Source organism: Chrysemys picta, chromosome 14, assembly GCF_011386835.1.
Source record: "Chrysemys picta bellii isolate R12L10 chromosome 14, ASM1138683v2, whole genome shotgun sequence".
NCBI lineage: Eukaryota > Metazoa > Chordata > Testudines > Emydidae > Chrysemys > Chrysemys picta.
In genome coordinates, this window is record NC_088804.1 from 26,587,592 (window position 1) to 26,602,838 (window position 15,247).

At 42.5% G+C, this 15,247-nt stretch overlaps 1 protein-coding gene across 4 annotated transcripts in view; it reads left to right on the plus strand.

Annotated features, from left to right (window-relative positions):
• The first annotated feature begins 919 nt into the window (after positions 1-919).
• Positions 920-15,247, plus strand: part of LSM14A (LSM14A mRNA processing body assembly factor) — a 39,685-nt gene continuing 25,357 nt past the window's right edge. For 2 of the 4 annotated variants that reach the window (XM_005289933.5, XM_024104159.3), the window contains exons 1-2: positions 920-1,324; positions 13,633-13,796. In XM_005289933.5, coding sequence (XP_005289990.1) covers positions 1,204-1,324; positions 13,633-13,796 — 285 coding nt within the window. In that variant the 5' untranslated portion in view covers positions 920-1,203. The remainder of the gene's footprint in view (positions 1,325-13,632; positions 13,797-15,247) is intronic. The other 2 variants (XM_024104158.3, XM_024104160.3) reach the window with 2 other exon arrangements.

Below are 15,247 nucleotides of genomic sequence, written 5' to 3' on the forward strand. Positions count from 1 at the left end.
GGTCCTTAGGTCTGCACTTCATAAAATTAGCCAGACATCTAAACAGACTTGTAATGAACCACATATGATTTGTGTATATGTTGAACTTGTTTTATGTAAGTTATTCCTGTCACTGTAAACTTTATTTTCAAATACATTTCAAAGTTTATAAACATGGAAAAATACTTTAAAATGTTCATGCTGTTGAACAAACTGGTTGGTGTTTTCTTTTATCTTGTTCAGGTTAACACATCATATGTGAGAGAACCAAGGCCCTAATCCTGGAATGAGAATAGGGTGACCAGATGTCCCGATTTTATAGGGACAGTCCTGGTTTTGGGGTCTTTTTCTTATATAGGCTCCTATTACCCCCACCCACTGTCCCAATTTTTCATACTTGCTGTCTGGTTACCCTAAATTAGAACCACTTAGCCCCACCCAGGTGCCCAAGCAGAATTCCAGCATGAATATTGACTGCAGGCCTGGGGCCTAAATGGCGATTGCTTATTAAGATGTGTGTGTGAGAGAGTGGCATTTCATGGCCGGTGGCTTGTTTCTCAGCAAAGCCAAAGTATTTCACATGCTGTTGTTTTTTTTTCCCATGGGCAAAAAGCCAACGCGTGACACGCCTCCAGCGTGGTGGACAAACACGCTCAGGAGTGATGCAAGTGAAATGAAATGGCAAATGATGTCATTCAAGGCCACTCAAACAAAGTGCGATGCAGCGTGTGCAGTAGGACACATGCGATGTGCGCACAGAAAGGTGTATTTACAGTCTAATGCATGGCGGACTCCACACTTTATAAGCACAATCCGTTCATTACACCTCTCCATGAAACCTTTCCTCTCTAGCCCACTTTCCTCTCTGCAGCCCCTCTTCTCTCCCAACCCGAGCTTCTCCCTCCCCCCGCACCTGTGAGGCCGCGGCTATCGCGAGATCGCTCTGTTCCCGGCATCCATTTCGCGGCCTGGGACGGAGAGGGGGCGGCTCTGAGGGAAGATGAAGGCAGCGGCGGCCATGTTGGCAGCTTTGGACTGCCTTCGACGGGGGTTGTGCTGAAGGGCCTGCGTGGGGGGAGCGGTCGCTGAATAGTCAACACGCGCTCGCGCCTAAACTTAGAGCAGTGGAGTGCCGGCTCGGGCTGTGAGGGGGTTCGCTTAGCCGCCCGTGTCTGGCCTCAGGAGCGCTCGGCAAAGGGGGTCCCTGTCCGGGGAGCCGGCGCCATGAGCGGGGGGACGCCCTACATCGGCAGCAAGATCAGCCTCATCTCCAAGGCCGAGATCCGCTATGAAGGGATCCTGTACACCATCGACACCGAAAACTCCACCGTGGCGCTGGCCAAGGGTAAGGGGCTCGGGGGATGGCGAGCGGACGGCCGCGGCCTCGGGAGTTCTGGCCCGCTACGGGTGGGGGGAGACGAGCCACCCAGAGCTCCACCGTGGCGCTGGCTAATGAGGGAGCGGAGCGGCGGCCCGCTTTACGCTATGAAAGGACCGGGACTCCACAGTGGCCCTGGCCAGAGGTGAGGGGCCGCCGAGGGAAGTGGAGCAGGGGCCTAGGGGGCGCTGTAGTCTCGTTCCCTGGCAGTGCAGCGCCCCCAGTGGCGGAGGTAGGAGTTGGGGGGGGGGGCAGTCAGGGAATCAGATTCAAAAGCTGCTACGAGGGCTCCTGCCCGCCGTTGGCAGAGCTCTCTGTAGAGCTGGCCCGGACTGAGACTGTGGGGGAAGCCGAGAAAGGGAGATGCGCTGTGGGGTCACTGGGACCAATAATTTCACCGTGGAGTTGGGGCTGGGTGAGGGGCCGTGGCAAAGGTGGTACAAAAACTCACCGAGTTCCTGCATTGTGCGCTAGTGAGGCAAAACTGGTGTTTGGTGAGAAACGGAGCAGGGATTCTCTACTCTGAGGAAGCCTACAGTTTTGTGGGGCTGGCCCTGAATTAGGGAGAAGGCAGAGGGAATTGGCTATTAAGTGGACCTGTATATTGTGAACGAAGAGTCCAGGATAAGAGCACAAGGAAGATTGGGGGGATAGTATCAATGATATGCATAAGGGAAGCCTGTACATCCGCACTAAGTATTCCATCAGGGCGTTAGCTAAAGCTTAAAGGGACCAAAGGCTTAGGGGCCTGTATCCTGGACTATATAAGAGGAGATCCTAAATACCTTTGATACAGAACTTCACAGCATTGCTGAATGGGTGGGGAGAAAGGGTTGAGATCTTTAGAAGGGGATCCTGTAGATCAGGGGTAGGCAACTTATGGCACGCGAGCTGATTTTTGGTGGCACTCGCACTGCAAGGGTCTGGGGGGCTCTGCATTTTAATTTAGTTTTAAATGAAGCTTCTTAAACATTTTAAAAACCTTATTTACTTTACATACAACAATAGTTTAGTTACAGGAGGAGAGGAAAACAACACCAAGGCCTGGTCTACACGGGGCGGGGGGGGAATTGATCTAAGATACGCAACTTCAGCTACAAGAATAGCGTAGCTGAAGTTGACGTATCTTGGATCGATTTAGAATCACTTACTTCGCATCCTCGTGGCGCAGGATCGACAGCCGCCGCTCCCCCGTCTACTCCGCCTCTCGCCGTGGAGTCGATGGCAGAGCGATCGGGGATCGATTTATTGCGTCTACACGAAGATGCAATAAATCGATCCCCGATAGATTGATCGCTACCCGCTGATTCGGCAGGTAGTATAGACGTACCCCAAGTGTAGCAGAATCCTTAGGCTATATGAAGGGTACCTATATTTGTGATGTGTGAGAGAATAGAGGGCTTTAGGCAGCGTGGGGGATGTCTGGAGTCCATAGATTTTAGTGCACACAGTGAAAAGAAAGCCTCTGTGATGGGACTTGCCAGGTGTGGTGGTGGTTTGTTTCATATGGGGTTCTCTGAACACAGAACATGGGTCTTGAAAATGAATTTATGCAAGTAGAAAATTGAGGTTGGTCTCTTTCAGCGTGTACTAATTGCTTTAAAATACAAATGTATTTTGCTATAGTTTTCGTATGAACTACATCTCTTGAAAATCTTGTTTAAATAATATAAATTAAATGACAGGGAGAATTTTTTCCCTGTTAGACTAAGAGAAAAATAGCTTCCTGTGTAATCCAAATAATGTAAAAGGTTTGGAAAATGTTTTTTTTTTTTTTTTTGTGTGGCATGTGTTGCCCTCTGAAGTATGTACTATCCTTTGTCTTCAGTGTTGCATGTCATTGGATTAAAGGCCACTTATTAAATGTTATACGCCTGTCTACTCCGTTTCTTACAGTAGTTTAATTGCTTCAACTCCCATTGGCTTTGGTGAAAGTTCACATTGGATGACAGCTTATGCAAAACTGAACTCTAAATAGCTAACATGCAAAGAAAAATAGTCCCAATACTATATACATGCACCACATGTTGAACTTCAAGCATATGAATAAGAGTATGCAGAATTGGGGCCAAAGTTGCTATAAAATACCATAGTTCATGATGTTAAACAGGTAAACCTTTTTTCCACATAAAGAGATGCCATCAATTTAATATCACATTGAATTCATCTGTTCATTAAAAGTAACAGCTAAGATTGCAATAAGGTGAAAGATAAATAGACATAAGTTATTTATACTGCAGTAGTACCTAAGGACTCCTAGACTGTGATTCCACATATAAACACTCAAGATAGTCTCTGCCCCAGGGAGCTTACAGTCTATATTTACTTATGCTGTGAGTGGGACAGATGGTTAAAGGAGTGAGCAGTGCTGGCCAAACTAATAATGGCTTTTTCAGTGCACGCCTGACAGGGAACGCATATTCAGTATGGTCCAGATTTTGCCATATATATGTTGAGCTGTACTTTGCTTCTGAGCTTTATTTAGTTGGATTTTTTTTTACTGTGAAATAATAGTGTCCATCCAATGTTCTTGTCACCCATCGCAATCATTTAGAAATAAACACATCAGATATCCTGAGATCGAATCAAATATAAATCTAACCAATTAAACACTCCACAAAATCCTCACCAAAGGTCCACAGCACTGCTGTCCATCACTACCTGTCTCCTTATAGTTGAGGGAGAAAAGTTGGGCCTTGTGGCACCCCCTGAGTGTTAACAAATATGTAGTTATGTACCAACACAGGAAACAAATTCCAAAGGCTCAGGTATCTATCAACTTTCTCTCTCATTAAAGGGGTTCCAACTTTGGCATGTCTACTGACCTCAACTGTGACAGTATGTTACAGAGAGAAAGCCAGCCTCTTAGAGGGGTTGGTCTCAGGCCACTTAGGATTTTGTACATCAAAATCTGTGTGAGCCCTTCCAGGCCATAGAGCCTGAGGTTACTATGCTCACAAAGAGAAATACTGATAACAAGCAGGCTGCTGAGTTCTGGATTAGCTGCAGTTTTGGAATGGATTTTAAGACTTAGCCTCTTTAGAATGTGTTGCAGTCATCTAATCTTGAAGTGACAGGTGCTAGATGATTGTTGCAAGATCCATATCTGAAAGAAATGGGTGCAACCCTCTAATCATCCACAGATGTAAAAAACCTGACTTGGCAGTAGGGGTGTAAAATATTAAACAGTTAACTGGTAAGCATTAGTCTTACCGTTAACCCAGCCTAAGCTTTAACCCCCCTACCCTGGGCTGGCCAGAGCAGCCCCAACCCCCTCCCTTTAATCAGTTAACCAGTTAAATGATATAATTTTAAGCAGTTAACTTTTTAAACAATATTTATATCCTTATGTGGCAGTAGCAGCCACCAGAGCTGGTAGCAGCCGGAACTCTTAACTAGAACCCCCTGTTGCAAATCCTGGCCAAAAAGGCAGATGGACGGCCTGAATCAAATGTTTCTTCCAGTTGCGTCATCCCATCCAGCCAGCCTCATGTTACTCTTATCTAGATTGAGTCTCATCTACACAAGAAAGTTGCACTGGTTTAAGTTCAGTGTTTTAAACTGGTGAAAAAGGCTATATTGGATATTCTTATTTCAGTTTTGTCAGTTAGAAATTGGTTTAAGCTAAACCAAAATAAGCCATTCTTAAGCCAAAATAACAGTGTGGGCTGAGAATTGGACAGACTGCAACCTTTAACTAGGGAGAGATTGTCTTCTCTCCATACTAAAACACTCTGGCAGAGAACTAGAACCCTGATCCTTTAGCTATCAAAAATGCAAGCTCTGCCACATGTGTTAAAAAGAAGAGTTCTGATAGATATTAGCACATAAAGGTGTTTTCCTATGCTGCAGTTAGCCAGTAGAGGGCAGTGTACTCCCTCACATAATGCCTGAGCCTGCTGCTGTTGAAATAATAGCAGAAAACTCCTATTGAAGTCAGTGGCAGCAGGACTGGGCCCCAAAAAATAAACAACAGAACTTTGCTTAGTTAGAATCTGTTTCTTAATATACACTTGGTGCATGAGATTTACCTATGAGGAAAGCTTAAAGCAGTTTGAGCTAGAGGAAAACAAATGATAGACAAAAGTGTATTTTAAATTAGGCTAATTTCTGATTACCTGTTCCTCAATATTTGATAAATATTGTTCTCAAAAAAATATTCTGCTCTGCTTTGAGTAAATCTGAGAATTTTCAGATTTAACCACATTTTTGAGCCACCGTATTTTGTAATGAAATCAGTTTGCAACTTCAGCCATGCAGAGGCTACTGCCTCTAATGATATATTCTAGGTACTTGCACTTAGTCTCTATGGCATTACTAAACTGTTATGATCATGCTATGCTAGTACCATCTCCAGTTGTCAGTCTTCAGAAACCAGCTCCCAACTTGCTGCAGACTATTAAGCTTCGTAAAAATCAATTTATTCTTATTTCTAAATGTTTGTAAACTATCTTACTGGCTGACTCAAGAAATAAAATGGGAAGGGAAGCTAGATACATCTTGCATGAGGCATTTTGTACTCAGAGTGAAATGTAATAGACCGTTTTACTTTAAAAAATAATTTACCAAGGATAGAGGAACCTCAAACATCTCATTTGTACTGCCTCTCTTCCTCAGTGCACAGAGTGCTACTCAGCCACAACTGAGGAACTGGCCCTCAGTTTCTGATCACTGACTTGAGAATTAGAATAAGGTACTTCACCTGAGTTTTTTCTAGTCTTATACTTACTGCAACTCTAAGACCAAAACAGTATTAAAGATTTAGGTTCTGATCATACAAAGACTTATGCACATCCCTTCTCACACGTGAGTAGCCCCCATTGACAACTTCATGCACAAGTAGTTTATGTGCATAATTTTGGTAGGATCAAAGTCGTACTTTGTTAATCTTTCTTGATGACTGTTGTTACTGTACATAGTGTTATATATAATGACCAAGAGATTTTGCTTTTAATCAGTCACACTGGACTCCAAAAAGTAAACCTTTCTTTTTCTCAGCCCATTAAGCCATTTTTAAGGGAGTACTGTAAACTAGGTTTAGGATTACAAGTGAAGCCTAACAATACCTCAACTACAAGAAACCTGCTATAAACTGGTTGCAGTATTTAACTCAAAAATAGGATGAATTCTCTGCGTTCCCCATAACCCACATTAAAGTAGAGAGCATTTGGGGGTATTGACAGTGAATGACATTTTAGTTCACTTTTTAAATAATTAAAAATCGGCAGCAGGAATTGTCAATGGATTTGCCCATGGCCTCCCTAGCCGGTCTTAGGCAAGGGTAATAAATAGGGCATGCTACTTTTTCACATGTCTACCGTCTGTTTCCCTTTAATTCCATGTTTGTCTGTGAAACAATGCAGCTTCATCTGCGGCAGGATGCAGCTTTAGGTGATGTCTTTCAGCAAGGGAGCTGTAGAGAGCTCTAAGTCTGTTCTGCTCCTCCCAGATTATCTTTTGGCACTCTACAATTTAATCTTTCTAGTGACACAAAGCTAACTTCAACGAAGACTAATTCCTAGTAAGATATTATTACAATGTACATTTTTTTAGTTTTTTGCTTTCTGCTCAGATTCTGTTACCTATTTAATCTTCCAAAGAGAACTTCATTTAAAAAGCTAGTTGCTTAAAGGCAGCACATGACAAACCCTTCAAAGTGAGGAAATCTTCATTTAATGTTTGTGTTACAGTAGAGCCTAACTGAGATTGAGGGGCCTCTTTGTGATAGGATCTGTACAAAAACACAGTAAGAGAGGGTCCCTGCCCCCAAAGAGTTCTGTCTGAATACACAGGCCAAAAGCTGGGAGGGTAAATGGAGGCACAAAGAAAGGAAGTGACTTGCCCAAAGTTATACAGCAAGTGGATGGTAGAACAGAAGATAGACCCCCCCGCTTAGGTGTCTTGTCTGCCAGACCATGCTTCCCCTTCAACACATATTAATCTCTTCATGTTCATTACTTTCACCGACAGACTCCACCTCTATAAGTAAGTCTCATACACATCCAAAGTATGCAGTAAAACAAATACACATGCCACATAATTGCACTTTAATGCAAAACCTAAACTGTAATATTGGCAACATAAACATTCATACTGGTGAAGTGTGTGTGTATTTTCCCATAGAGAAGTATGGAGTTGGAGTTAAGGTTTTGTGTTAATAGTGCAATCATGAACAATACAGTTCAAAGTAAGCTAAGGCCTACTCTATTCTAATAGCCTAGATTTGTGAGTTGGATTGATGCTGAGAGTATTTATTGTAAATACATCATGCTTCAATGTGAACTGACTGGTAAATAAACTCTTCTTATGGGAAGCACTAACAGGGCTTGTCTAAATGGTATTTGAGTGTGCATCAGCATGTCATGCACTAATTGCCTATGTGGACATTGCTGGCATGCACTAAAAGTTCCCTAGTGTACATTGATGTAGTGCGGTTTGGAACAGGACTACATCAGCTCGTATTAGGGAACTTTTAGTGTGCACCAGCAAGGGTCCACATAGACAGTTAGGATGCACCAGCATGTCATACGCCAATGCACCATGTAATCAAGTCGCTCTGTATTAAATAAATTTTGTCTTCTGCATGGAATGTTAGTTTTTCATGTTTGTGTTTTACCATCCCTTAAAAGATCTCTGTGAATGCTAATGCTGTCTGGTGTTATGGAACCTATATTTATATGCTAGGATTGCAAAATCTAAAACATAATGTTTTCAACTGAGACTAGAATTTAAATGTAAATTTTCTTACCCAAAAAACCCTGAATATTTTATACAAACACAAGATCACTGCTTTATTCAGTTATTGATAAACAAAATATATAAGGCGAAAACAGGCCCACATTTAGAGTCAGCAACATAATACAAATGCATTATGAGCTCGAAATACTATGTTTAGTTACACTTTTACAGTTTTTGCAGACTCTAAATGAATAATGAAACAACGGTGGGATGGGAATGTGCAGAGTTGAACATGTCTGAAATTTGCAAGGCAAGGCTGATATGAAAGACAGAAATGGGGAGAGGAAGACAGTAAGGGTTAGGAACAGTGTCTTCAGTTTTTAGTTGTGTGTGTTCTGTTCTAGTAGTTCTGTTCAAAGTCATTGTATGCAAAATCAACCAATAACAAAACATCAAGAAACCTGCCAACTAAAAGCCAGAGGCTCCCCTCTGTTTATGTAAGTGGAAGGGGGCAAAAAGCAGTGAGAGGGGAAGAGTACTGGATCTATTGCATCTTCCACCTGATTCCACAGAAGCACATCTGCAGGGATTTGGTTGTGTGCATGGGGAAGGAAGCAGGGTCAGGGGATCCATTTGCTGCATCATCACGCCCTCTTCCCAGAGGGGATTCACAGCATAAGTTATTCAAACTGATCAATATTTAGTTTATGTAGACTCACTAATCACAGAGGATGAAGAGGAGGCATTAGCAGCTCTCCAGGAGGCAGCACAGTTCTTGAAGTAGTACAGAGGCACAGGGCCTCTATGGATCTTTTGAGATTGATAGGGAGGATGAACAGTTCTGCAGAGTGGGGATAACCCAACCCTTGGATTGGACAATCAGGCAGAAACTGTTTTCTGACCTTTTCTTTATGCGAGTTATTTCAGGACAATTTGGCGTTTTTGTGTAGTGCTTGCTCAAAAACCTCTCGTATATTCTTCTTTCCTGCCCTTTTCTAGCATGTCCTGCTTACCTCTTCTCTGAGATCTTTTGTTTTGTTCTTTAGTAGCAATTTCTTCACCTATTCTTGTTACTGAAACACAATGTCTTAATCTGGTTGTCTATTTATACTCCTATTGTATTTAGTTCTAATTAGGGCTGTCAAGCAATGAAAAAAATTAATTGTGATTAATCGTGCCATTAAAAGAATTAATAGAATACCATTTATTTAAATATTTTGGATGTTTTCTACATTTTCAAATATATTCAAAGTGTATAGTGCTCACTTTTATATTTTTGCTTACAAATATTTTCACCATAAAAACATAACATAGTATTTTTCAATTCATCTAATACAGGTACTGTAGAACAATCTTTATCATGAAAGTTGAACTTATAAATGTAGAATTATGTACAAAAAAATAACTGCACTCAAAAACAAAAGATTGTAAAACTTTAGAGCCTACAAGTCCACTCAGTCCTATTTCTTGTTCAGCCAATCGCTCAGACAAACAAGTTTGTTTACTTTTGCAGGAGATAATTCTACCCGCTTCTTGTTCACAATGTCACTAAAGTGAGAACAGGTATTCTCATGACACTGTTGTAGCCGGTGTCACAAGTTATGAATCTTTAGCACATCTCGCATGTAAATATGTCCCTGCGTGCTTCAACCACCATTCCAGAGGACATGTGTCCGTGCTGATGATTGGTTCTGTTCGATAACAATCCAAAGCAGTGCGGACCCACACATGTTCATTTTCATCATCTGAGTCAGATGCCACTAACAGAAGGTTGATTTTCTTTTTTGGTGGTTCAGGTTCTGTAGTTTCCGCTTTGGAGTGTTGCTCTTTTAAGATTTCAGAAAGCATGCTCCGCACCTCATGCCTCTCAGATTTTGGAAGGCACTTCAGATTCTTAAACTTTGGGTCGAGTGCTGTATTGTAGTTTAAATGAATTATTACTCAGTTATGTATGTATATGCCTAGTAAGGAATCTGTTTGTCAAAAAAACATTTTCTGAATCTTTTTCATTCTGTATTGTTAAAGACGTAATTGCTGACCGGTATTATGAAATAAATTACCAAAATAATTGAAACTAGTGTGATTATATTGTTGTTTTGACAAATAAAATCACAGAATTTTGCCGAATTTTAAGATGTAGTGTGCAGAATTTTTAATTTTATGGTGCAGAATTCCCCCAGGAATAGAATCTGTTTGAAGTGGGTGATCATAGCTCACTGCATTAAAATGATGGGAAATTGTGGACTATCAGAACAGTTATTAATCCAGATCAATTTTTAAAATTAGCCAACCAGCTCAGTGTCCTTGGAGTGCAGAGGACATTCAGATTGGTTTATTCAGAATTTTGTAATAGGTTATGTGCTGAAAATCTCTGGTCTACTGCCTTGCTGGGGAGTAATTGAAGTAGACAAGCTAAATTATTTTTTTGTATATTGGCCTTCACAATAAAGGATGTTAAGGACGTGCCTACTTTTGGGACATTTTCTGAGACTGAAGTCTGGAGAGAAAGTCCTTAGCAAATGGAATAGGTTAAATAAATCATCCGTACCAGATAGTGTGCACATCCAAGTGCTCCTAACAAAAAAAAGTAAAATTCAACTACTGCTCACAGGACAGAAGGGTGGCAAGAGTTAAGAGATGGTTAAAATTAATAATAAAAAAAGATTCTAGGGATTGCATAACCGTGAACCTTATTTAGTTCAATGCACATTTGGCTGAAACAAGTAATTGTTATAAAATGCCTAGATAAATATACTAAGACTAACAGCATAGTTTTTGGAGTGGCATAATTTTCCTTTTGTAACTTAATAGAATTCTTCTAGTTCCAAAAAGTGCTATCTGATGCCTCAGGTGTCTAAATGGACACGGAGAAGTTGGGTGGAGAAATAACTATTGTAATTGAGGCTCTTTGAAGATGGTTAGATGACTTGAGTTTAAGTTGTAGACATGGGGATGAGAGAGAACAGGGGGCAGGACAAAAATCTGTGGTATACTGGAGACTAGAAATGGAGAGAAGATGGAAATACCGAAGGACCATGAGGAGAACTAGTCAAACATAAAGCTGTGAAAACCAAGGAAGGTGGAAGTTAAGGAGGAATGGTATGGTTGACAATGGTGCAGATGATAATTTGTAACTCTTATTGTGAGACTGGCAATAAAATAATATTTGGTGTTTTTCTTAAACCCTCAGTTCCTGGAGCCATGTGATTACTGGAGAATCTCAGCTTTCATTTAAAAAAGTGTCTAGACTTCACAGTTGCTTGAAAACCACAAAGCAAATAAAAATCCAAAATCTATTTTAAAATCTCATTATTTTTAAATCAATCTATTAATTTTGGGGGTGTATGAATTAGGGTTTCTGAGCACTTGAAGCTGGCAATGCTGGGATGATGAATAGAGAGGAAGCCCTTAGACTTCACTAGGAAGAAGTCTCTAGGGATCTTAATGACAGCAGTCTCAGTGGAAGGACAAAAGCCAGATTACAGAGGGTTAGAAGTAAGGAAGCCAAGGTACAAGAGTAGACTGCCTGCTCAAGAAATATAAACATGAAGAGGAGGAAGGAGATAAGACTTTGCCTTGTGTCCTCCCCTCCTCCAGTCTTCTCTCAAAGTTTGAAGGCAGAGGGAACGGACACAAATGAGGGAGAAGGAACTGATAACACACCATGCCTATTAGTAATATGTGGTGGGGGGTCATGCATGGTGAAATAAGAGGGGCGCTAATAGGAAGTCTAATGTCAATGCAGTGGTGACTTGTAAAATTTTTCGAATTCACTTAGGTATGTAAAATCTAATTTTTACACTAACATTACAGTAATACTCAATGTGTTATGGTTGCGCAAAACATACATTTATGAAGATAGTCCCGTCCCAATGAATTCGTTGACAGTCTAATCTAAATTTAAATGAGTATGAGTTTAGAATAAGTTAATTAAACCTTCTCTACAAGGAAAATAGTATATGCATTATATCTATTCTGGACTCTTATTTTTCACCTCCTTTTTATAGAGCTTATAATTTACATGTGAAACGAGATTTTTCTCGTTGAAAAATATTCTTGTCTTTATCACTTTTGGTCAGTCTTGTTTATCCTTGTGATCCTTAAATGAAGTAGTAGGGGCATAATTTAATTTGCTATTCTGTTAATCTAGATATCAACATAAGTAACTGCCAGAACATAGTTCAGGTCTCTGAGAACAGGACCACTTACTTAGGATGTCTCATCTAGTTGCATATCTGCATAAAAATGTTTGTTTTAGTGGTGTGTATTTAGTTTCAAGGACTGGTCAGTCTAGAGTACCTATTTTTCAGCAAGTTTCTCCTTTTAAAAAAAAAAGAAGAAAAGAAAAGGAACCTTTGTACTAGGAATTTATCATACAGCTTAGACCAGAGGTGGGCAAACTATGGCCCGCGGGCCACATCCGGGCTGTGGGACCTTCCTGCCCGGACCCTGAGCTCCTGCCCTGGGAGGCTCGGCTCTGGCCCCTCCCTTGCTGTTCCTTCGCAGCCTCAGCTCGCCCCGCCACTGGTGCAACGCTCTGAGCGGCGGGGCTGTGAGCTCCTGGGGCAGCGCAGCTGCAGAGCCCGGCCTGACCCGGTGCTCTGTTCTACATGGTGGCGTGGATGGCTCCAGCAGGTCGCGTGTCCTAGTGCTCTGGGCAGCGCGGCTCTAGCACCACCAGTGCGCCAGGCAGCACAGTAAGGGGGTGGAGAGCAGGGAGGGAGTAGATAGAGGGCAGAGGAGTTTGGGGTGGTGGTCAGGGGGCGGGGGTGTGGATGGGGTGGCAGGGGGCGGTCAGGGGCAGGGGTTCCGGGGCAGTCCGGGGACAGGGAGAAGGGGGTGTTGGATGGGGTAGGGGTTCCCGAGGGGGGGGGCAGTCAGGAATGAGAAGAGGGGTTGGATGGGGTGATGGGGGGAGGTCGGGACAGGGAGCAGGCAGGGTGGATGGGGCAGGGGTGATGGGGGGGCGCTATCAGGGAACGGGGGAGTTGTATGGGGAAGGAGTCCCGGGGGCGGGGGAGACGGGGAGATGGAGGTGGGTGCCGGGCCATGCCTGGCTGTTTGGGGAGGCACAGCCTCTCCTAACCGGCCCTCCATACAATTTCCAAAACCTGATGCGGCCCTCAGGCCAAAACGTTTGCCCGCCCCGGCTTAAACTGACAAAAGTAGGTTTATCACTTGTGGCTTGTATTGATTATCTCTCTGAACACTTCCGTAGCTAATGCCAGATCTCATAAAACTTATTTCAGTTAATAAATGATGGTAAAGATGATGGCTCACCTCTAAGTGGAACAGGGCAAAGAAGATTTCTATCTTTAAATTTAAACTAGTGTGGGTTTTTTGCAAGTCATAAACAATTTGTTTCTTAGTTATAAGGTGTTCTGGTGTGTTGGCAACAAACAGTGCCCCCTAGTGAATATTTTAAAATATTTTCTCTGTTTTGCATGTGTTGTAACTATAGGGAGGTGAAAATCAATGGTACAAATTTTCCCTTTGGCTCTGTCAGAATGGGTGTATAAATATCTCATACAACTGTGGTCTCTGAAACAACATAAAACTCTTGTCTTGATTTTTTTCCCCCCCCTTCCCTCCTGCAGTACGTTCCTTTGGTACGGAAGATAGACCAACAGATCGTCCTATACCACCTCGTGATGAAGTCTTTGAGTATATTATATTCCGTGGCAGTGATATTAAAGACCTTACTGTTTGTGAGCCACCAAAGCCACAGTGTTCTCTGCCCCAGGACCCTGCTATTGTTCAGGTAAGATTTAGATATGTTTATTGCAATCTGAGGGTGTAATTTAATACTGTCCAGTTATCTTCCCAAAACACATTGAAGAATAAACTGTTCACACTACCTTATGTTGTAAACACACAGTGCCAAGATCTGGGTGTTCTAAAGTTGTAGAATTGTTCTTTTGGAACCAGATTTGCTTTCCATGATTGTGGCAATTAATGCTTTGGAAACAGTAACTGAAAGTTTGCTCTACAGAACAGTGTTTTATAGACTCTGGCCAAGATTTGCAAAAGTGAATAGTAATTTTAGGGTGTGTAACTTGGCTCCTTAAGTGTCTGACTTTTAAGGGTGATGCTCAGTACTTTCTGAAAATCAGGCTCCTTAAGGTGTGTCAAGATGGACACACAAACAGCAGCACCCAAAATCACTAGTCACTTTTAACAATCTTGGCTTGTATGTTCAAATTCCTGTGTCCTGCAGGTTAGTGCAAATATATTAAATAATGATGTTGTTCTAGATAAAAAAAAGTCTCCATGCTAAAGGGAAGCTATTTTAAAAGGAAGTAGTCATTCTTTGGAAGGAAAACAGTGCATCTCCAGCTGCCTTCACATCACTCTTGACGCACACACAATCTTGTAGTTTCCATGTGACTTGAGAGAGCCAACCACCCTTGGTATCTCAAATCCAGGGACAGCTCCAGGCACCAGTGCAGCAAGCGCGTGCCTGGGGCGGCAAGCCACGGGGGGCGACCTACCAGTCGCTGTGAGGGCGGCAGCAGGCGGCTTTCGGCGGCATGCCTGCGGGAGGTCCGCCAGTCTTCGGCGGCAATTGGGCTGCAGGGACGCCGATGGCATGGCACCGGCGGACCTCCCACAGGCATGCCGCCAAATCCGTGTGACCAGCGGACCGCACGCAGGCGCGCTGCGGAAAGCCGCCTGCCCGCCGTGCTTGGGGCGGCAAAAAACAGAGAGCCGCCCCTGCTCAAATCTCTCCTCACAGGCAAAGCTATATATGCATGCATCCTTTGTCTTAATAGTTGCTGGGATGTTCTAGAATTGCCATTCTGATAGTAGACAGAGAGGGTGGGGAATTAAAAGTAACTTGGTTAATTCTCCTTATATTGAATGACACAATTTTAATGTTCACGTACTAGCCCAGAACGCCCAATTCTCAAATAAAGCCCTTGTTATCATAAGTAATAAATAGCTCAGTGCGCCACTAAACTTAGCACAAGTGTTTCTGCCAGACTTATTCAAAAGCTATGAAATTGCAATATTGCCAATGCCAGACATTAAAAAACATGAGTTGGACACTAAAAGATCATGAGATTTAAAAAAAAATGCATTTTGGTTGTTTTGTTTGCTTTCTAGTTTGAGTTTTAGGGTGTGTCTGCATTGTGATGAAAGACCCATGGCATAGATGCAGCTGGGCTGGGTCAGCTGACTTGGGCTCAGGCTGCAGGGCTGTAAAATAGC